This window comes from Pseudophryne corroboree, chromosome 1 (genome assembly GCF_028390025.1).
Source record: "Pseudophryne corroboree isolate aPseCor3 chromosome 1, aPseCor3.hap2, whole genome shotgun sequence".
Classification (NCBI taxonomy): Eukaryota; Metazoa; Chordata; class Amphibia; order Anura; family Myobatrachidae; genus Pseudophryne; species Pseudophryne corroboree.
Genome location: NC_086444.1, coordinates 987,813,130 through 987,837,965, shown reverse-complemented (window position 1 = coordinate 987,837,965; position 24,836 = coordinate 987,813,130). Strand labels below are relative to the sequence as shown.

Sequence of the window (24,836 nt, the reverse complement as noted above, 5' to 3'; positions counted from 1 at the left end):
TCTGGGCATGGGTCACTCCATGACAATGTACGTAGTACTTCTGAAGCATAAGGGTGCCTTAGCCACTAAAAAAGTACAAACCCTATATTGCCTCATACACCAGTATCTGCTCACCATGCTGATTAGGACACACCTCCCTGTAGTCAGTACATACTGTAGCTCCGCACTATTGGCAGGCGTGACTTCAAATTGTGGCAATCTCTGCTAAATTGTGACAGTAGGGAGGTATGCATTGAGATCTACATGGACATTTTTAGACTTTGTGTGTACATTATAAGTATCATTATATCTGCAGACTAAGACTTTATCTGCACTAGAGGGCACCCCAGGAACTCGTCTTGCAACACATTCACATTTAACTTTTTAGGTTTAATATTGTGTGTAGGCATTAGTTACTGACTTTTCCAAGAGAGGCGTATGGTTGCTCCATGAAATCATATGTGGCTGTGGCTGAAGTCGTGATGCCCTGAAATAACAGTGCAATGCTGCAAACGTAGCTATTACAGAGCAGTGAGCGGGGGGCGAAGATGACCAATTCACAATTATCACCACACTTGGTTCTAGACACCACTTCTCAGTTTGGCTCAGATTTAGTGACATTGATAGACTCTCCCCTTAAGTGTTTGAGATCACCCAATGTTTTGTATGTAGTCAGCAATGGACAGCTACTAAGACATTCCAAAATCACAGTCACATTCACAATACTTTCATCAGGACTCTCAGACCAAAGAGTCAAATTACTGGTTACACAATTAGTATTCTTCCATATTGGATGTTGAATCTCCAAAAAGCAGACATGGAGGTGAGTATGATGCTATTTCCAGAGCTCTTTCACTGTTTTGTAACAGAAGCAAATACAGTTACAGCCCCACATGTACAGGTGAAGATATAATAAAAAAACGTAGGCTCTTCTGTAATATCATTGAATGACAAAATCATTAGACCTTAACATTTTTGTTTTGTGTAACATCTTATTTATAAAATAATGCTGATAGAAAATCTATTCTATCAAGTCACTATTTAAAAAAAAAAAAAAAAATCACTGGTTTATTTTAATATAGAATTTTTACTTGTGTACTGCCACTGTAATATAGTAATCTTACTATGTGCCATGATTACGGTAACAAAAAACTTTGAGTGTTCAGAATTGTATGCATTGTTTTCACATGTTTTACAGGATATTTTCCTATAATCAGGATACAATACAAATTAGGGTACCAATTATTCATCTATGTAGGGAAAACAAAAAATCAGCTTTGCTCCAAGTAAAATAATTATATATATATATATATATATATATATATATATATATATATATTAGCAAAAAGTCCATTAAAAGTTCCCATATATACCTCTTGTTTGTTGCATTCTGTTTGGATGACCCTTTGAGAAAGGTGCGCCAGCACCGAAACGGCTGCTGTCAGGGTGGGGGTTGCCATAGCCCAAGCTACTTATGCCTGTCATCATATGATAAGTATATTTCTATTACTGCTTCATGAGATGGTGTTACTACGCTTTTTAAAGATAAAACTTTCATGAATCTATCCTTGGTTGTGCTGGTCTTTCCACCATAAGAACCCTTGGAAACTTTTGATGGACCTTTTGCTACATTAAATTACGGACCCTGCACAAAATATTGTGCTGAAGGTGTGTGCGGTATCTATATCTATCTATCTATCTATCTATCTGTAAAATCACAACACAACAAAGTGGATTTTGTACCTGGAATCACTTTTGCCCATTTCACCACTTGTATCATCTGTTTTCCGGCCAAACGGTTGAGGCTGGACAAGAGGTGTTCCGCTGTATCTGGCTGTGCGGTGTCATACCCCGCGTACACTACTTCAGGTTCAATGTTTTCAAGTATCACAGTTGCTGACAGGGAAAGTTCAGGAGACACAGCGGATATGATTGGAACGATAGTTGTGTTTGTGGATACAGAAGTCTCTTTTGATGCGGATTTGTATGTATTTTCTTCCTTTAGACTCTGTGTTGGGGGCTGTTGATGTGGTGGCGGCTGCTGTTCTTCATGAACTCCTTTTAACTTTCCTAACTTTTTAGACTTTCGAGCTGAAATGATAATAAAAGGTAAAATTAAGACGTGATTAGATGTGAAGCACAATGAACAGACCAGTCTTTGTAGACGTAAAAGAAAATAGACATTATTTGTTTCTTGCATTGTCTAGGCAATTTGTTACATACCTTTACCTAAATCTGTGACACAGTAATTACAAAGCTGTTACGCCAGTGAAGTGTATCTTACTTCACTCTTAAACAGAGAAAACATGTGGCAGGTTTGTAGCTTGCAGGATATCACATATGCTATGTACATAGGTGCAATGCCAGTGATGTCACATCATATTTAAAAGAAAATGTCAAACATTTAATACTTTATTATTTCAGTTTTTAGACCAATATCAAAATCCTTTTCAGGAATCTGTGCATTTTGCCTTCATGCTTCATATGCAAAACATAGGTTTATTTTATACAGGTTGAGTATCCCATATCCAAATATTCCGAAATACGGAATATTCTGAAATACGGAATTTTTTGACTGAGAGTGAGATAGTGAAACCTTTGTTTTCTGATGGCGCAATGTACACAAACTTTGTTTAATACACAAAGTTATTAAAAATACTGTAATAAATGACCTTCAAGCTGTGTTTATAAAGTGTATATGAAGCATAAATGAATTGTGTGAATGTACACACACTTTGTTTAATGCACAAAGTTATTAAAAATATTGGCTAAAATGACGTTCAGGCTGTGTGTATAAGGTGTATATGAATCATAAATGCATTCTGTGCTTAGACTTAGGTCCCATCGCCATGATATCTCAATATGGTTTGCAATTATTCCAAAATACGGAAAAATCCGATATCCAAAATACTTCTGGTCCCAAGCATTTTGGATAAGGGATACTCAACCTGTATTATGTTGTCCTCTAAGATGCACTGTAACCTCAGCTATTTAAAACTACGGAAACCGATGTAATAAGCATAGGAGAGTGATAAAGTAGAGTAAGGTAAGCTACCAACCAATCAGCTCCTAACTGTCATTTTTCAAACACAGGGGTCTATTTAACTAAGCATCGGAGAGAGAGAAAGGGGACAAAGATAAAGTACCAGAAAACCAGCTCCTTAACTGTCATTATTCAAACACAGCCTGTGACATGGCAATTAGGAGCTGATCGGCTGCTACTTTATCTCTCGCCAAGGGATAGTAAATAGACCCCACAACCTGTATCGTGGCAGTTAGGAGCGGATCACTTTCCAAGTATTAGTACATCTCACCCATTATAAACATAAGAAAAAGCTTGTAACATGGTTAAACTTCAAAATACACAGTTAAAACCACCTAGATAGTACTATGGACAATACATAAAAAATAACAGATAATGCGAGATTTGTTAAAACACAATAAAATTTGATATTTAATAAATAATCTTACTTTCAATGAAATTGCATATAAAACACCAGTTATATATTTATTTAAAGCAGCGGATTTAAGGAATCAAGACTGTAAAATATTGCACAGTGTGTTGCAGACTAGCCACTTAAGAAACAATAGGTTCCTCAGTCAGGTCCCAAGCACAGGTTGGTCAATGGCAACAAACCAAGACACAACCAAGACAAGCATAAACAAAACCAACTTTACCAGAATAACTATACAACCAAATAAATATGTAAAACTGGAGAGAGTTCATTTTAAAAGGTCTTTACTGGATCTTTGTCACTAAAATGGATATTTTACAAAAAGAGGAGTAATGGAAATGTCACATTGTAGCAGCATACAGCGTGGCTTAGTGTAATATGCAGCTAGCGTTAGTATATTTTCATGGAGGAACTGATCAAAAGTTGGCAATTAAACACACAGATCTTTGACGTGAAGCATGGCGCAGCCTACTCTTATCACACTTCCATCATTTGCTTTCTCATACAGATTTAGACTCAGTTCTAAAGAGTAGTTGCATGGAATGCTAGGCACATGGTGCAGCATGGATGGTGGACTGGTTAGCATTATCGCCTTGCAGCACTGAGGTCTTGGGTTCGATTCCCACCAAGGTCCAGTGTAGAGTTTGTAGGGTCCCCGTGCTTGCATGAGTGTACTCGGTTTCCCCCCCATAATCCTACAAAATACTGGTAGGTTAACCGGCTGCTGACAAAAACTAACCATAGTGTGTGTGTGTGTGTGTGTGTATGTGTGATGTAAGGTACTGAACTGACTAGCCAAATATGTCTGTAAAGCGCTGCGGAATGTGTGAGTGCTAATAAACATATATATCTTAAAAAATGAATATATAAAATCTGTGGCGTGCCAAATGGAGCCATCTTTTCTTTGCACACCAACTGTTCCTGTGCTGTATTACATGATTTAACACCATAATAGACCTACTCTTTTTAATCACATGACTGCAAACAAGCAACCAGTCAGGAACACAGAGAGGCCAGTTGCTGGAAGATATTCTTCTAGCAGCTGACAATTGGAGGGAACTCCCGACCTTTCTGCATACCTGCACCCTCCCAGAGTGTCTGCCATGCTGCCGATCACTGCTGACTGGTCAGCACGGTAGGGCCCTCCTCCCGGCAGCTGCACAGTGGAGAAGCCACACAGGAACTGTAAGTTCAGCCCCCCACCCACCTCAGACCCCCTAGTGCATGCATGTCCAAACTGCGGCCCTCCAGCTGTTGTGAAACTACACATCCCAGCATGCCCTGACACAGCTTTAGCGTTCTCTGACAGCAAAACTGTATCAGGGCATGCTGGGATATGTAGTTTCACAACAGCTGGAGGGCCGCAGTTTGGACATACCTGCCCTAGTGTGTACCTGGTGGCTGCAGCCACTGGGGAAATCAAAGTCACGATGGTCCTGATATTCTAATGGTAATTGTTGCGACGTTTAAATGTTTGGGAGAAAAAAAAAAACACCCCAATATTTTACAAATGTTATTTTTTTTTTTATATGTGTATATAAAATAATTTGGATAACATTTAAATATAAATGTTCTTGACCTAATTCAATAATAAAAACCACCAATTTCTGAACAGGTACTGGAAAAAAAATATTAAGTGGTTAACAGAATGTGTTATGTAGAAATTCTTATGCTTCATACCTTGTACCCCAATTTCCATCATTTTGCACTCTTTCACCCCAAAAATTATGTCATGATTGGCCAACTTAAAATAACTAAAACCTTCTTAGTGCCTAATTAGTCATTCAGAGGGTGCCCAGAGGTCCTGACCCAAATCCTGAAATTTTTAACTGAAAATAAGTATTTTCCCCAAATTTATCACCTGCTCAGAGGTGGTGAATTTAAATTTGCTGTAAAATTACTGCTAACCCGTTATTGCGGACAATCGAATAGGCACATTTTGCAGTTTGTTGTAAATTCTCATTTTTAAGGCTAACTGAATTTGGACCACAGTTGCTCTATTATATATATTTTTAAGAAATGAATTAAATATATTTTATTCCCCAATATCACAAAATACATTAAATATATATATATATATATATATATATAATCAAGAGTGTTCGCACTCACTAATAAAATCCAACGATGGTGGGGTGCCAATGCTTGACCACTGTTTTGGGTGTCTGATGAGCAGCTGCATCAAATGTACTTGTAAAGATCAAACAGGTAGTATACATTGTACACCAACCACCTGTGAAAACTTGGCATGTGCTTTGGTAAGAAATCTTTGTATAGTACTCGGTGAGTAACCCCTTTGTAGAAAGCGGTCGGTCATATCATGAATCTGGAGCTCAGCTTTTGAAGTTAACTGTTCCTCAAGATCTGTAGAAATTGCGAAATAAGAAGGCTTTCTTTGAGCATACTCGGGTTGTGACTCGTGGAGTATAGATGTGCATTAATATCTGTACTTTTCTGTATAGGGTTATACCAAGGTGACTTCCTTCACGGTAAATAGTGACATCAAGAAAATTCATCTCAGATTGGTTAATGTTGCTTGTAAAGTATAGGATTATCAAGCTTATTCAAAAAGTCTACCATCTCAACAAATTGAGTGCGAGTGCCAAGCCAAATTAAAACCCCCCCACACCTCTATATTCTATATATTGCATTGGTGAGAGATGCATTCTGTCTGGGGCAGGAGGGATCTGGAGGGAGCCACACACACAGGGAAGAAAAGGCAGGTGCGAGCACACTTAATGGTTGCAGCTGGAGAGTGCAACAGTCTAGGAGAGACTGTTACAGCCAGAGGTGGCTGATGCTTGTGTGTCCAGCCCGAGTGGGGCTGTGAAAGCCAGTCAGGCTGCAGAGCAGAGTCAGTCTATAAGACTACTGCAGTCAGAGCTTACTTTGCCACCGAGGCTACTGAGGGTCAGGTTGCTTGTCCAGACATGCATGTGGCAGGGTGGGCGGGCTACCAAGCTCTGTAAACCTCTGAACTGAAACTGTGAAGCTGTGGCAGCCAGCCAAGCCAGGCCGGAGCCTGTGTTACTCTACAGGAAGCAGACTGTGAGACTTTGCGACTCTGTGTGAGAGACTTTTCATTTGCAGACTCGATGCCCAAGGATAGTCAGGGGTGAAGAAGTGAGCCAGTACCTTGAATGGTTGCTAGATTGTTTTTGTTTTGTTTCAGTTATGGTAAAAGTAAAGCAATCATTAATGTATTCTCTGGAAAGCTGTGTGTGAACTCTGACTAAGCACCTAGACACTGTACCAATACATCCCTCTCAGGGGCGAAGAAGTGAGCCAGTAACTTGGCCAGTACCAATTACCTAGCTAATTAAGCCGTGTCATCACAATATATATTTTATATATGGGATGTAGTTATGTGACTGGCGGTCAAGAGACCGCTGTTCACAATACCGGCAGCTACATCCCGCCCCCTGACTATCCAGATGGTCAGCATGCTGACCAACTGGACAATTCCCACTCGTGGGTGTCCACGACACCCATAGAGTAAGAATAGAACCTGTGGCAAGCGCACCACCAAGTACACAGCGAGCCCGCAAGGGAGTTCGTTCCGCTCACCTTCCCCGCCCCGGGCACGTAAATGCCGGGATCCCGCTGTCAGTATTGTGACCAGCGGTATCCTGATCGTTGGTCACACATACCAAACCCTTATATATATATCCACACTTTTAAATGAGGCGGCGCACCATGAAATAAAACAAACAAGCAGCTCAGTGTAATCAACGTTTCAATGTTCGTTCACAACATTTTATGAACAAAGATCGAAACGCTGGTTACACCAAGCTGCTTGTTTGTTTTATTGCGTGAGTGCTGCCTCATTTGGAAGTGTTATGTACTGTACCTGAGCTAAAAGAGGGATTTTTGCTGGAGGGCTCCTATAATTATATATCCTTTAACTGCTATTGGGAAATGCTTCCCAACAATGAATGTTTTTATAAATGTCTATATCGAAAATACATCACAATGGTGTATATACAAGTCATTCGCTTGCAATGAGACGAGCTACAGGGTGCTCTGGGCTGCTTTAATTGATTTGCAATTTTGGTAGAAATGATAACAGGCGTTTCCCTGGTAGACAATCATAGACAATCATGTATAACAGCTTAGTGGCATATTTCATTTTTCCTGTGTGAACTGCTATGTCTGCATTTCATTTTTAGAATGTGATCCTAATAGATTCAAATGAGTGTTCTTGAAAACTTTACAAGAACTAAACAATGATGAATATTTGCCAAATTAAATTTTCACTGGTCAAAAAGTAATATAATAAATTTCTTGTGACTGTTCCACAATCAGCACTTCCGGAGGAATATTCTATATGTAGATTCACGCTAAGTGGTCAATATGCTGGGAGTGATTAATCAGCATGAGCCCTGTCCAACCCGCAGAAACGTTATATTCCAGCACTACCTACCTCTTCTTCTCATACCTCCGCTACAGCATCTCCCACAATCAAGTTTTGAAAAGCAGGAGGAAAACACACTTGTCAGAATACAACACACAGACCCAGTTTGGTGGCTAGAAGACAAAGATGAGTGCTATCGGACACTGTATATCATAAAAGAAACATCTGGTGAATGCATCAAAAAGTGGAATCCAATTTGCTGCAAAATGTAGAAAGCGCAGACATACTGTATGGGGACAAATTTATTACTTTTAAAAATGTGAACAAGCCCTGGGCAGAATCATGCAGAATGGTTTATAGCACGCAATATGAACTAAACAAGGTTTAAAATAGCTAACCTAGAGCATGATCCCACACAAAAGAAACAGTATCAGAAATGTCTTGGAAAAGGGATGGGCGGTCCTGGTAATAGGGCTGTCAGTTTCAACACACGTTTATAAAAATAGAACAGTTTAATAGGTTAGCAAACTGCTAGTCGTGATCCCAGCTGTCACCATAACACCGCCGGGATCCCGACGGGGGCACCAAACCGCTGCCGGTATACCGGCGAGGTAGGTGATTCCCCTCTCTGAGTTTGTCCACGTCACCCATAGAGGGAGAATAGAACCTGTGGCGAGTGTAGCTTGCCACAAAGCTCGGGCTTCTTTGCACTCACCACCCTGCTAACATTCTACCGCTCGGGATGCCGATGTTGGTATACTGACATTTGGCATCCCATGTGGCGGTAAAACATACCGAACCCGTTTAATATCTATAGTAAAATGTGGAAATGTATATCCATTAGGCCTACACTCATGTCACCGAGTACAATTGATAAGGTGACAACCCAGAGGGCATAATCATGCACCATATACAACAGTCAAAAAGAGGTGCACTCACCAATCTTCTCAATAATCAGCAGGATTTATTCATATTACAGCCATTGATCTAACATCAATGTTTCGGTCCTTGCTTGGACCTCTCTCAAGATTTACGGTAGTTCTAGAGTAGAAATTTAGAATTTCACTTTTATTTTGTGTGATATCATCACTGGGCAACTGTCCTGAGCAAAAGTACTGGGGACAAAAATAAGTAATGACTACATCTGTGTGCTGGTGAGGAGCGGCCATATTCTTGTAGCACACATCCTCTTGGCATAAAGAGGTTTTTTTTTTGTTTGTTTTTTACCAGGATGAGGTTTGTTACAAGAAAATGGGCAGGGTTCTCCAACACACATATGTAGTCTGTGTAGTCACATGGGAATCAGCAAGTATGCTTAAAAACCACCCACATAAGAGATATAAATGTTAGTTCCTCTACGTCTACACTATTACTTGACCCCATGACAACTCCAGGCATGTTGTGTTCATTATAATACTTTAATAATAAAATATTAATATATGTAGACATACGGACTTGTTTAGATAGAAGACAAAATATACACTTTGCGCGCCCTGTTGATAAAAAAAGGTTGCAGGATTCACCAGCTGTTGGACTGCTATTGCTACTTGGGACCGGAAGGAGGTAGAGCTCTGTAGGGGGAGCTTTTGTTATACAAAACCCCTATATGTTCTATCTTGTGCCTTCCTCTGAAGGTCATATGTGGTACGCATGTTTTTGGCACTTTATTACTTTTTTAATTAATAAAAAGTTGATGGTATGCCCTATGGTCTGTCCACCATTTGTATATTGCATAAATTCACCCAAAAGCGGTTGATATCAACAAAGGTGGAACGGGGATAGTGTGGATGCCTCATCTGAACTGAAAGAACCAGAATAATTTTACAGTGAAAGAAGTGACTGTGAATATTGATCGCCTGACTGGATATACTGAACAGGTTTTTCCTATTTGGAACTGTATACGATGAGACTATAGTTAAGACCTATACTCTGAGATACCTTTGGAAAAGTGCGCAGGAATCCTCTCTTTTTTTGTTCTACACGGACTTGTTTGTTTATATTATATGTGACTCTGAAAATTTATTTTGCTTTATGTTCACCTATGCGTTCTTTAAAAAAAATTTATACAAAAAATATAGCAATCCTTCCTTTCTTGTTAGATTTCATCATACATATAGAAATGGACTAAAATACAGGAATATTGAAATGACTGCGATCTTGAAACTGTTACCTTGGTGACCAATAAGTGTATGACAAAGGCAGTTAGAATTCCATGCTGAAGGTCACATAAGATGGCACTAGTGCTGGTTTATGAAAAGACCTTAAGCCTCAGAACTACAGCCATGCCAGAGATGTCTATAAGAGCCTTGCTCTCATTTCTCTATATTATTGTTTGTTAATGGAAGTCTACAATGTTGGCAGGGAACCAATTAAATATATACAGGAAGCAAATACATGGAAAACTCATGCTTTGTTTATCTACTAATGCAATGAGCGACTAAATAACAAGGCCAAAACAAAATGAAAAATTTTTCATTACTATAGAAAACATTACAACTAATAGAAAAGAATAGTACTCCCACAGAAGTGTATATATTTACAGTACTTATCCAGCATTTATACTAAAACCTATCCCTTACATGAAAATGGAATCTACAGGAAGTATCTGCAATCCTTCGCAATGTAGCCAAACGTGTTTAATACTTTTATTTTCACATTGAAAATAATTTCTTTTAGATTACAGTTATAAAAACATAATAGCAGTCCTCAAACACCCTTCCCCCCCACTCTTGAAAACACAATTATAATAAACACAATGATAAGGATACCATAACACATGAAACTGGATCAGATATGGGGGGATCATTCCAAGTTGATTGCTCGCTAGCTACTTTTCGCAGCCGTGCAAACGCATAGTCGACGCCCACAGGGGAGTTTATCTTCGCTTTGCAAGTGTGCACACACCTTTGCAGCCGAGCACAGCAAAAACATTTTGTGCAGTTTCAGAGTAGCTCTGGACTTACTCAGCCCTTGCGATCACTTCAGTCTTTTTGGTGCCGGAATTGACGTCAGACACCCGCCCTGCAAACGCCTGCGTTTTACCAAACACTCCCAGAAAATGGTCAGTTGACACCCATAAACGCCCTCTTTCTGTCAATCACCTTGCATTCGGCTGTGCGAATGTAACCTTTGCTAAATCCACTGCCCAGCGCCGATCCTCTTTGAACCCGTATGACGCGCCTGCGCATTGCGGTGCATACGCAGTTTTGCCATTTTTTTTACCTGATTGCTGCGCTGCGAAAATCGTCAGAGAGTGATCAACTCGGAATGACCCCCATGGCTGAGTGGTTCTCCGGCCAAGCGTAAGTTTGAGTATGTTAATTAATTCTATTCTAGGTTGCAGGGAACACTGTTCTTACAGTAGATCTTTTATGGATGTACAGTAGCTAGTGCAGTGCCGTTCAGAGGTTTGGGTGCACAGCAATATTTAAAATTAGAACAATTATATACTTTAATAGCACTGGAAATATAGTGTGTATTTTGATGTGAATTGGGAAAACTTGTGTTAAATGTAGTGCGCCTAACATGGCTGCCTCACCTGGTAATCTGTGCGAATGAAAAATGCATGGTTCTGATGGACTTGCCGGGATCTCGCCTAGGAGGGGCATAGCCAGAACTGTCGGCCACCTAGCAACATTTTGAAGGCGCACCCAGTTCATACTGTGCCACGTTACAGTATCACAGTTCATATTATGTAACATTATAATGCCTTCCAGTTCATTGTATACCACATTACAAAGAGCAGGCCCAGTGCCATAACTGTATTGTCGACCCTAAGGCAAAAGTTTTGTAAGGGCCCCTATGTACCACCCAATGGAGAAAAATGTATAGAACTCATGTAACTGTGACAAGGATAGTGGGCCCCTCTCCGTTCTGGGCCCCATAGTTGCTGCACTCCCTGAACCCATGGTAGTTACTGCCTTTGATCTCTCGCATGATGTGTCATTGTACAGTAGATCTGAGCATAGCTTGGGATTTGTCTGGCTCTTAGTATGTTTTGAAATCAGCCGTTCTGTGTCACTGTTATTTTTAGTAATTTGTACACATTCGCTACCAACTCTGCAGCTAGCCCTATATAATTATCCACATCAGTCCTTGTCACATTGGAGATTAAAATCTGTATTTTCAGTATATAGATGCACACTAGGGTTAGTAATGTCAGAAGCCAACTAAATCACCAGTATGTCACTGGAAAATGGTAGGAAACTGGTACATCCAGAGGAAGAACATACAGATCCCCATGTGGAACGGAGCATTGTGAGGCAGCAATGCTAGCCACTGTGCCATCACTTTGGTACTGAAAATTAGAAATGCAGAGTTGCAGCTAACAGTTTATTCCTGATACAATTACAGTAAATCACTGGGGACATTTTATTAATATGTGGTAATAGGGATTTGTATTATAGCTGCCATTTATTTATCTATCAATAAAACATTGCCAGGTCCGCAGAGTGATACCAAGCAGTGAGGGTTAACGTGCGACTTTGCCAGTTGATATTTTCATGCTAGTTCAAAGAAAAATTATAAAATAGATTAAAAATACATAAAAAAAGTGCTGAGCATTGAAAAAACAAACACAAAAACAAAACAGTACTTTATTCAAAGAACAAAGTCATTTTTAATTCATTTTCTTCTGTTAAACGTACTACCACAATGCTAGCTAAAGGTTTCCCCATGGTGAAGCGATCATTGACGAAGGTTGCTGCTAGCAATATCGGTGCTATAAATGGCAGTACAACTTTGACGTAGAGGGCAAGACCCATCACTGGTTTATAGTCCATTGATTATTGGGCCTAATTCAGAGTTGTACAGTATGCTGATGTTTTTGCAATTGAGCGATTTTTGGCAGAATGTGTATGCGCTGCGATCGCACTGCGGATGTGTAAAGATGCCTTTGCGATTCAGCTGCAGTGAGGATTTCTTTGTAGAGTGACTGACAGGAAGTGACTGTTTAGGGTTGGTAACGGGGAGTCGCGACAAAATCGCAGACGTGTCATGGCCGTTTTCGGTGCCTGTATCTGACATAAACTGTTACCATATACGCAGTGAAACATGCCGCACGCAATGCTACTGCCACGGCCAGTCTGCGTAACCATAGTCTGGAAATGTGTATGCAGTTACGAATGGGTTTGACATCGCACCCGAGTGTAGCAGCTTCATTTGCTAACATTAGCAGTTCCGTAGCCTAGAAAATAAAACTCTGAATTAGGCCCAATATACCCTAATGTCTTTCCTGTTACCCCCTTGACCCACTACTTTGCATATTTTTGAGTGTGTCTAATGTTAAATTGGAATTATTATAGTAGGGCATTCAGCCCAATTTTTTCCAGTTTCACCATTATGTACCAAACTGATTTGGAAAACAGATTACCTTTTCAGTCTAAAAGTTTACATTTTAAGAAATACATATTGAGTATGATGTGACATTCCTATAGAGACTCAACAACAGACAAAGTTTTGTGACATTTATTTAAGGCATGCTTTTTGACCTATTAAGTCCTCTCGTTGAGCTGGAGAATGCCAACTTTATTTCATGACCTTATCAGAGCCAAAGAGATATTTGTATGAAAACTTTCATGATATATACAGTATGAAGAATCATTTTTCAATTTGAGCACCTTACTTGCTGTCTGTAAGTATACTGAAAAACACAGCAAGGGGACAGAAATGATCGAATACATAAAACAACAAGTGACAATACATTTAAATGAAAGCTATTGTCACTTGTTGATTTACATTTTAGATCATAAACCAGGTTGGTATATAATTATTCTGTTGTTATTCAGTTATGTTGTTTTAGATATTGACTTAAGTGGAAATGCCCATCTCGTTATAGTGGAAACGTACAGCCTATATACTATACAGTACTTCTAGATTGTTCTGACCCCAAAGCAAAAAAATGCACTGGAGAGATACGCTTGCTGCTTTCTATGACGGATTTCTGGCAACTACCATGATTTATGGAACTCATAGTTGTGCCTGAACCGTTTTCAAGCACAGATGTTACGTTTTATACGACAGTATAAAACGTATTAAACAGTAGCAGTTGTTTCTGTAGTCCGTATTATAGATGGACTATAGCAATAATTTAAATATAAACATTGTACTGTATGCCGATTAATATTTAAATAATGAAGTAATTATTTTTAATAAAAGAAATAAATGGCTTGTTTGGAATACTGAAAATATATTTTATAACCAAAGAACTGCAAGTAAGAAGTTTAAAAAAAAAAAAAAAAAAAAAAAAACCCTGCTCCATTGTGAATCAGCACAACCTTCTTTTTTGTGACAGACGGAATTATCTCCTTGGGCTGCGCTTGGTTGATTGCAAAGGACAGGCCATATGGTGTCTATCCCTCAGTCTTGTGCACAGAGCCAAGCCTTTGGTAAGCAATGTTATGAATTTAAAGAACCAGCCATCTACCATTTTCATTATCTATACTGTAGCTCAATTACTATTTAACTTATAACTCACAACAGTAAGGCTTTTTGTACAGTATACTGTATATTATAACACTTTATTTAAAAGGTTAAGGTAAAAAAGCCAGGTCATTGAAAATATCAGAAAAATGTGAAGTTAAAGAATATTTACACCAATGCACTTAAAACCAATAACATTGAGAAATAGCAATGGTCTGATGATTTGAGGTGGCACTCATGAATAGCAGTTGAGTTCACAAATGTCAGGTTCTACTTTACAGTTAAAGTAGGAACACTACCTGGCCCCATTACTGTAAAGCAGAAATGCAAATCAATATGTTGGTGCATCTATCCACTGATCTCAACGCTCCAGTCACAAGACGCTCTGCAAAAATGTATTGCAGAGATTACATGTGACTGACCAAATGAGAAGTGTAGGTGGACAAGAGTGGGCAAGATTAAGAGTCATATGAATCTTGTGGAAAATTGGGTGTAACTGTGCAGAAACTGGGCGTTCCCTTGTAAACTAAATGTCCTAAGGGCATGTTGTGGGCATGTAGCTGCAATTAGGGGATATACTGAATTGAGTGGATGCAAACATTCATCTTATGTTGGATGGATATCGTGCACCAGTATAGTGCCGAGTGGATGGATGGGGACTATGCACTCGCATAGATGCAGCATATCTGAACAGAAGATATTGGAAGCAACCCGCGGATATGGGCAATTGGGCATACACAATTGTATTATCCGGAAATGACATATCATGCCGATATTGGGTAGGTGTGTACCCAACCTAACACTTATTCAAGAGTTGTACAGTTTTACAATAGCTGTGTAGTTTGTATATTAAAAAAGTCATACAAATCATCTTCGCATTAGGGCATGCATGCTTCTGGAAAGATTCTACTCTTATTCTACCCTTATACCCTTGAGAAAGACTGTGCTTCGAAACGTGTCGGTGGTGTGATTTGGAGAACTTGAGTTAGAACACTACTAACCGTTTTCTCAAGCACAGTCCACATTCTGGGAATTGTCATTGTAAGGACTGATCTAGACACGGTGATTACATATTTACTGATGCAAAACCCTAATACACACCATATGGGGGAATTGCATATTGTTATGTTTATTTTCTATGTTTTTTAGTGTGTATTTAAATTTTTATGAAGGAAAAATAAGGGGTAAGACCCCATACTGTGTCCCTTTTACATAGCCTTTCCGTGAGGGTATTTCCGTAGTGAAATTTTACATCTCACTTTCTGAGAAATTGTTGCAAAGTCTGATAAAGATCATGTTTAGTAAGTGATTTTCTACATGAGTGGAGTTTTTCTATCAGTTTACGCCATGAAAGCTCCTTGCCTTTGTCTGTGAGCTCAGGTGACTCGTGTATACTATTTTGAAGATATCCACATGAACTGTGTTTGAAAAAGACATGAAACAGTGAAGCACTGTAACCTGGTTTGTTTGTAGATTTATTTTTGTTGCGGTTGAAATACTGAAAGTTAAAGCAGGAAAGCATATACAAACTAATAAAATAAGGTTTTTATACTCATGCCGAGTAAAAGCAATTACTCACATATACAGTTTAAGATTGCTTTGTACGAACACTGTTGCTCATTGATACTAAGTAGGTGTATCAGTCATAATCATGTGGCTCCTTCATAACACCATACATTATTCTGTTTACAATTGCGTCACATCATAAGCAATTGTATAGTAGTATGGGCAATCTTTTATATATCACTAGCAAATAGTAAGCAAAAAACATGTTTTGGTATATAATCTCATTTATTAAATATCTTTTAGATGAACAGTGAACCAGCACAAGCCTTATTGTGTTTATGTGGCGGGAGTATGTTGTCTGATGACTTTTTAAGATATTGGGTCAGAGATTTAGGGGGACATGTACTAAGCAGTGATAAAAGTGGAGAAGTGAGCCAGTGGAGAAGTTGCCCATGGCAACCAATCAGCATTGATGTTACATTTATAATTTGCATACTATGAAAGTATACAGAGCAGCTGATTGGTTGCCATGGGCAGCTTCTCCACTGGCTCACTTCTCTACTTTTATCACTGCTTAGTACATGTCCCCCTTAGTTCAGTGACAAGTTGACAACTGAATAATAGCTGGTGACCTATACACTATGAGTGTCCATTCCAACAGTTTCAAACCTAATTTCTAGGAATGTAAGGGAGATAAAAAAATGTTGCCGTTTTCTCAAAGTGACATAAATGCAGGTCGCAATCCTGCATTCTCACCTACTTTCCTAATAAAGTAGGCAGGGCTTAATTATGCAAATCAATGTAAATTTAGTCAATATAGTCCTGCCTACCGCTGTGCAAAAACATGAACCACAGTGCTGTACAGCAGGGGACAGTGCCATGATGGACCAAATTGTATTGCCACGCCTCCTAGACCTCACTTCCAATATCTCCTGGAGGGAAGGTAAAAAAAAAACTGCAGTAAGTTTGAAGTATATAAAAAGGGGATGTAGTTAATATCCCAGAGATTGGGAACCCGGCGGTCAGAATATAGACGCCAGAATCCCGACTGCCGAGAATGCCGATAGCTGCGCCAGGGTTATTCCCATTTGTGGGTGTCCACAACACCCATAGAGTAGGAATAGAACCTGTGGCAAGCAGAACTTAAAAAACAAAACATTGCAAGTAGTGGTGGATAGAGATGTATGACCATTTTCCTCTTTGCATTGGTAGTACTGTGCATTTACTTAACCTGTTAAGTGTACAGTCAACATAATTAAGGTAATTCTGCTGGAAAAGAAATTCAGAAAACAAATTACCTTTCTAGTTTGTTTGTTTCTTGTACTGAAACACTTCTTTGATCAAATTTAATGTTAATCAAGTACATATTTTACATGTTGTATTTATTGGTCTTGTGTATCACACATGGGAAGAAACAATAAGGGGCTTTCTATTGGTGATTCATATCCCCATTGTTGAGGGTTAACAGAAAGCACTTTCTTACTACAAACCACTGGTATACACATGCCGACAATACACCAGAAGATGGTCAAAGAAGCATTTAATTTAATTTTAATTTGATGAACCTGGCCAAATAATAAAGCTTCCCCTGTCAATATTTAGGTGAATAATAATCAGGTGGGTCTACTATAGAGCAATTAACCCACGGTGCTAACATTTTGGTCCATAATTTGTATAATTATTCACCCTCTTTAAAGAAAAAAAAAAATCCACATCAAAATAGATATAAGTTTTTTTATTGGTTATAGAGTTCCATGAAAGGACATTTGGCATTTTCTACATTTAATTATTACACTGCTTTGACGTATTTCCTTTTCTTGCTGTATCCCATTACCTCTCATCTAGTACTATACCATAATTAACTTAAAACATGTATCCAAAAGGGTTGTGATTATGTAATCATCTCTTTTCGTGATATTTTCAATATGCTTGCCATTTTACATGCATAATAGCATACAGTGTTCAATGGCTGCTAAGTAAACACCACCAAAATTATCATGTGTTTTATGTGTTTCATCATCATCAATAGTTCTGCACACCGTTCATCAATAGCTAAAATACCACCAATCATCATCATTAATTGCCTATTCAACACACTGTAAGCACATATACAGCTTGGAAACAGAACTTGACGGCAGATAAGAACCACTTTGGCCAATCTACTCTGCCCTTTTTTAACCTTTAGGATACGTCAACCCTATTTGATCCTTCGTTATTTGCAAGGATATTTATACAGTACCAGTCAAAAGTTTGGACACACCTTCTCATTCAATGTTTATTTTAATTATTTTCTACATTGTAGATTAATACTGAAGACCTCAAAACTATGAAAGAAGAAATATGGAATTATGTTGTAAACAAAAGTGTGTTAAATCAAAATATGTTTTATATTTCTGTAGTGTTCACTCTAGGCTGTTTTAGCAGGGCGCCGCGCCCTGCCCGTTTTTTAACAGGCAAAACCCGCCCTGCCCCTTTTGCGGCGCCCTGCTAGAACAGCCGCCTGCTCCCTGCCCTCCCGGCGTGTATAGATGCCGTGCGCATGCGCGCGGCATCCATTCACACATTGGGAGAGGGCTGGGGGAAGCCCAGCACCTACTGAGGTGCTGGGCACGCCCCCAACAGTGACGTCGCCGGCCACAGACGCTCTCTATAGTAGCGTCTGTGGGCCGCACCGCTCCCTAAAATGACGGAGGCGTGGCCGCGCCCCCATTTCGAGCGCGCGGCTTTGCCGCGCGCGCACACATGTGCCCCCGGACTCCGGCGCCCTGCCCCATTTCACTCCTAGAGTGAACACTATTTCTGATTCCTCAAAGTAGCCCTCTTTTGCTTTGATGACAGCTTTGCACACTCTTGACATTCTCTCAATCAGCTCCTCGAGGTAGTCTCCTGGAACAGTATTCCAACAGTCTTGAAGGAGTTCCCAGAAGTGCTGCGCACTTGTTGGCTGCTTTTCCTTCACTCTGCAGTCCAATTCATCCCAAACCATCTCAACTGGGTTTAGGTCGGGTGATTGTGGAGGCCAGGTCATTTGACGCAGCACTCCATCACTTTCCTTCTTGGTCAAGTAGCCCTTCATAGCCTGGAGGTGTGTTTGGGGCCATTGTTTTGTTGAAAAACAAATTATGGTCCCAGTAAGCGCAAACCAGATGGGATGGCATGGCGCTGCAGAATTCAATGGTAGCCATGCTGGTTAAGTGTGCCTTGCATTTTGAATAAATCACCATCAGTGTCACCAGCAAAGCACCCCCACACCATCACACCTCCTCCTCCATGCTTCACAGTGGGAACCACACATGCAGAAACCATCCACTCACCTTTTATGCGTCTCACAAAGACACAATGGTTAGAACCAAAAATCTCAAATTTGGACTCATCAGACCAAAGTACAGAATTCCACTGGTCTAATGTCCATTCCTTGTGTTTCTAGGCCCAAACAATTCTCTTCTTCTTCTTGTTCATCCTCAGTAGTGGCTTCTTTGCAGCAATTCAACCATGAAGGCCTGATTCACGCAGTCTCCTCTGAACAGTTGATGTTGAGATTTGTCTGCTACTTGAACTCTGTGAAGAATGTATGTGGGCTCTAATCCGAGGTGCTGTTAAGTAGCGTTTTCTGAGGCTGGTAACTCTAATGAACTTATCCTCTGCAGCAGAGGTTACTCTTGGTCTTCCTTTCCTGGGGCGGTCCTCATGAGAGTAGAGTTTCATCATAGCGTTTGATGGTTTTTGTAACTGCACTTGAGGATACATTCAAAGTTCTTGAAATTTTCCATATTGACTGACCTTCATGTTTTAAAGTAATGATGGACTGTTGTTTCTCTTTGCGGAGTTGAGTGTTTCGTGCCATAATATAGATTACAACAGTAGTCATATAGGGGTCTCCACTGTATACTAACCCTACCTCTGCACAACACAACTGATGGTCTCAAACACATTAAGAAGGCAAGTGATTCCACAGATTGACTCTTGACAAGGCACACCTGTTAATTCAAAACCATTCAAGGAGACTACCTCATGAAGCTGATGGAGAGAATGCCAAGAGTGTGCAAAGCTGTCATAAAAGCAAAAGCAGGCTACTTTGAGGAATGTAAAATAAAAAACATTTTGTTTTGTTTAACACTTTTTTGTTTACAAAATAAGTCCATATGTGTTCTTTCATAGTTTTGAGGTCTTCAGTATTAATCTACAATGTAGAAAATAATTAAACTACATAAAAGAACATTGAATGAGAAGGTGTGTCTAAACTTTTGACTGGTACTGTATGTTTAACCCAAACATGTTTAAATTTCTCTATTGTATTAGCCTACTTTATTATCCTTTATTTATATGGCGCCACAAGGGTTCTGCAGCGCCCAATTACAGAGCACATAAACAAATAATCAAAACAGGAAAAAAGCAACTTACAGTTGAAGACAATATAGGACAAGTACAGGATAAATAAACATAGCTACATCAGCTGATGACACTGGAATAGGTGTCAGGTGGCAGAAGACTGCTAGATTTGGTGCAGTTGAAGATTATTAAAGAAAAAGGATAAGCACATGAGGGAAGAGGGCCCTACTCGTGAGAGCTTACATTCTAAAGTGGATGGGTAGACCGACAGGGGTGACGCAGACGGGGTACATAGACAGCGTGGAACAGAGGGTTAGGATGAGACTTTGCCGGGTTTGGTGAAGAAGTGGGTCTTGAGAGCCCGTTTGATGTTTTGTAGAGAGGTGGGGAGTCTGAGAGGGAGAGGTAGGGAATTCCAGAGAAATGACGCAGCACGTGCAAAATCTTGGAGGTAGGAGTGAAAGTAATCAGTAGGCAGGAGAGTCGGCGTGCATTAGCAGAGCAAAGAGGACGGGTGGGAGTGTAAAGGGAGATCAGGTCAGAGATGTAAATGGGAGAGTGGGTGAGGGCTTTGTAAGTGAGTGTGAGAAGCTTGAAATGGATTCTGAAAGGGAAGGGGAGCCAGTGAAGGTCATGTAAGAGAGGAGAGGTGGACGTAGTGCGTTTGGTGAGGAAAATGAGCCGGGGAGCAGCACTGAGGATACATTAGAGTGGAGAGAGGTATTTGCCAGGAATGCCAGTCAGGAGGAGATTACAGTAGTCCAGTCAGTTATCCAACGCCCACAAAACTCTAACCATTAATTCAACTCCTTTAAAAGCGGACTGCTGCCCTCAAATAATTGGGGTGTTGAGTCCCAATATATTTTAATAGAACAATGAGCAAAAATTGAAAGCGCTGTCCAATTTTAAGAAATATTTTATTTTAAAATAGTAAAATCACCAAAACCATATGGAATTCATATTTAATATCAATCCTACAGGTCTCTATATATAAGAGATCCAACTATAACCAGTGGACATCATAGTATTCCAAGACTGCTTTTGTCTTTGTAATACTTAGTTGCAACACAACTGTGCACAGTGGATACAATTTCAATACAACAGATGCACCTTATTATAAAGCAACAATTGTATCAATAACTAAAATAGGTAATTATTATTAATATTCTACCATAATGGGCATCAAATAAAACAATCAACAGCCTTTCATTTATAGAAACAACCTCCTAGAGGTTATATGATTAGTAAATCACAGTCCCAAACATATCTAAAGAGATATGATCAATTTAATTGTTTGCTCAAATCCTCCCGCTGGGATAGTGATATAACTCTGGGTTGTTAGCAATGTCACTGGAGATTGAGCCTGCTATAGTTGTAACTAGAGAAGTAACACCTTGCCAGCCAGTTGATCTTCTCACCGGGAATGCTCAAACCGGATAATTAGGAAAGTTTCTAACGGGGCGTCCCCGTCTAATATTAAACCAGCATGTGTAATTAGCCTCCTGTTTAGTGATATTGGGGCAGATGTATTAACCTGGAGAAGGCATAAGGAAGTGATAAACCAGTGATATGTGCAAGATGATAAACACACCAGCCAATCAGCTCCCATATGTAAATTAACAGTTAGGAGCTGATTGGCTGGTGCCTTTATCACCTTGCACATATCACTGGTTTATCACTTCCTTATGCCTTCTCCAGGTTAATACATCTGCCCCATTATGTTTAGCGTGCTCCCCAGTAGAAATGTAGCTCATCAATCGGGCTGTATAAGGATTGTAAATCGCTGTATCTCACCGATATTGCCAGCAAAGTTTTTACCTACACAATCTAAATACTGCATAACATTTTATCATGCCGCAACATTTTTCAGTGTGGGGAGGATAGCCTGTACTGACTAATGCTGCAGATTCATACAATTTAAAAATAGATTTTTTTTAAATATAATTACCAGCACCTTCCATTCAGTTTAACCACATTAGTGTTCACTCTAGGCTGTTTTAGCAGGGCGCCGCGCCCTGCCAGTTTTTTAACAGGCAAAACCTGCCCTGCCCCTTTTGCGGCGCCCTGCTAGAACAGCCGCCCGCTCCCTGCCCTCCCGGCGTGTATAGATGCCGTGCGCATGCGCGCGGCATCCATTCACGCATTGGGAGAGGGCTAGGGGAAGCTCAGCACCGACGGAGGTGCTGGGCACGCCCCCAACAGTGACGTCGCCGGCCACAGACGCTCTCTATAGTAGCGTCTGTGGGCCGCACCGCCCCCTAAAATGACGGAGGCGTGGCCACGCCCCCTAATTTGCGTGGTTGCGCCCCCATTCCGAGCGCGCACACATGTGCCCCCGGACTCCGGCGCCCTGCCCGATTTCACTCCTAGAGTGAACACTACACATATATTTACCATGATTTACAAAGAAACATTTATCAATGGTTTGACTTTGAACATAACATTATGGGTTTCATGCAGAGTTGGACGTACAGTAAGTCCTTTTGTGTAGCGTTCAATCCACAAAATTGTATTGGGCATGCCCACTTAAAACGTGACACGCATATGCACATTTGCTCACATCTGACACTTGCGCCTGCTTATGAGTGCAGAGGTGGGACTGTGTAGTGAAGCAGGCAGAGTACAGTAAGGGTGTATTTGCATAAATGGGAACAAATGCAGACATGCACAGAGGCGCAAAGAAAAAGTATGCCTGTAAATACCTATCAACTTTGGGTGCTTGCAGGCTGGCTGAAGAACGTGATGAGGATAACGGTCACCAGCACTAGCTAACTGCTTCTGATAGCAAATTCACCACTGAAGCGGACAACACTATTGTCATTGCCCATGCATATATTATTTAATGGGCGTATTTTAGCAATGTTTTATTTTTAGACTTTTTGATACATGGGATGGAGAGTTATACCTGCCATATTTAAGAATTTTTTTTTTTTATTGCGGTCAAACCTAATCTTGTTAATGTATATTTCACTATCATAACAAATATGCTTTTTTTTTTTTAAATTCAATAAATTTTTATTGGGTTTTATAATGTTTTAACATTTACACATTGCCAAGGGCAATACAGAACAAACATAAAATACAAACTAGAACATAAAAGCAAATATATAACAATTAAATTAACAACAGGCTTACGGTTGTGTATAGAGCACATTGCAGGACGTGTGGACGCACATCCCAGTCAGAGTCATATATTAACAGAGCAGTGGTGACCCAGCTTTACTATATATTTTACCCACAGCGTATTACCCGTTACCACGGTGTGAACATTCATTAGAACCCGGCCGGCCGCGGGCCACATACCCCACAGATCTCCCACAGAACGCACTCATGACAGTTGATTAAATAATTCTAGGGCTCAGCAGTATTTATCCGTGAAATGAAATAGCGAGAGCACATCCACTTTCCCCATATAGCAGTAAACTTTTTTTCCGCATTCCTGGCCAGATATACAAATTTTTCATGTGTAACAGAAGTATTAACCAAAGAAATCCAGGATTGTGGGGTTGGGGCTTCATTAGCCAACCACAGTCTGGCTATGCAAACCTTGGCCAGAGCACAGAGGTTCACAACATATCGTCGACTGGGCGGATCCAGAACCTCCTCATCTATAGTCGCTAATATGCAAGAGATAGGTGTAAGTATGGAAGAGGGGATACCTGTATCAACTATAGCACGCATAACCTCCTCCCAAAAAACCGACACCAAGGGACACAGCCAGATCATATGCCAAAAGTCTGCTCCCATACTACCACATTTGGGACATTTTGAGCTATGGGATCCCCCTATATGCGACAGCCTCACCGGGGTCATATATACCCTATGTAGCTCAAACAACTGAATTTGCTGATACCGGGCAGAGGAAGTAGAAAGCCGGCACGATCCCAGAGCACCTTCCCATAAATCATCCGACAATGGGCCCAGATCAGACTCCCACTTAATCTTAAGGGAGACAAGGGGGTCTATATGATGCATTTGAAGTAAACGGCTGTATATTTTGGAGATTAAATGTCCAGAACCCACTGTTTTCAATAATGATTTGACCGGAGAATCAGTAAGCGCCGGAGGGCCATCAGGGAATTGGGCAGATATAGCATGTCGCAATTGAAGGAAGCGAAAAAAATATGTAGAGGGGACATTAAATTCATGTTGAAGCTGTTGAAAGGATCTAAAAAACCCATCAGTATATAAGTGTCCCAATGAGGTCACTCCCCATGGTTCCCATACCCTCCTGACTTGAAGCTGATATAGTTCGGGCAAACCATATTTATTGTCTAGTGGAGTGTCAGGGTCAATACCCTGTCCTTGCAGTATACGGTGTACCAGCCTCCAGATAGTAATATATTGTTTTATGAGTGGTAATGCTGACATTTTGACGCTTCCACAAAGAAGCAGTCCCAATGGGGAACCACCTGGGTATTCCTGCAATACCAACTGTGAGTGCAGACTTGAGGCGTCAGAGTCATTAACCCATTCCCAAAGATGTGCTAATTGTGCTGCAAGGTAATAAAAACGAAAATTGGGAAGAGCCAAACCCCCTGAAGTTTTGGACCTTGTCAAAGTATTAAGTTTCAACCGTGCCCGTTTACTAGCCCAAATCAAAGAAGATAGCAACCTATCAATTCGTTTAAAGATCTTCTGAGGGATGTATACAGGGGATTGTTGTAGAATATACAGGAGTTTGGGCTGAAAGACCATTTTCACCATGTTAACCCTTCCTGTAACTGTCAGGGGCAATCTCCCCCAGACCTTCACTTTAGTGCGAAGATAAGTTATTTGCGGTGTGATATTGA

General features: G+C 40.2%; 1 protein-coding gene across 2 annotated transcripts in view; it reads right to left on the bottom strand.

Moving 5' to 3' along the window:
• NR3C2 (nuclear receptor subfamily 3 group C member 2) overlaps positions 1-24,836 on the bottom strand; it is a 500,550-nt gene that overhangs the window by 66,045 nt on the left and 409,669 nt on the right. For both annotated transcript variants that reach the window (XM_063920576.1, XM_063920577.1), the window contains exon 5: positions 1,723-2,070. In XM_063920576.1, the coding sequence (XP_063776646.1) occupies positions 1,723-2,070 (348 nt within the window). The remainder of the gene's footprint in view (positions 1-1,722; positions 2,071-24,836) is intronic.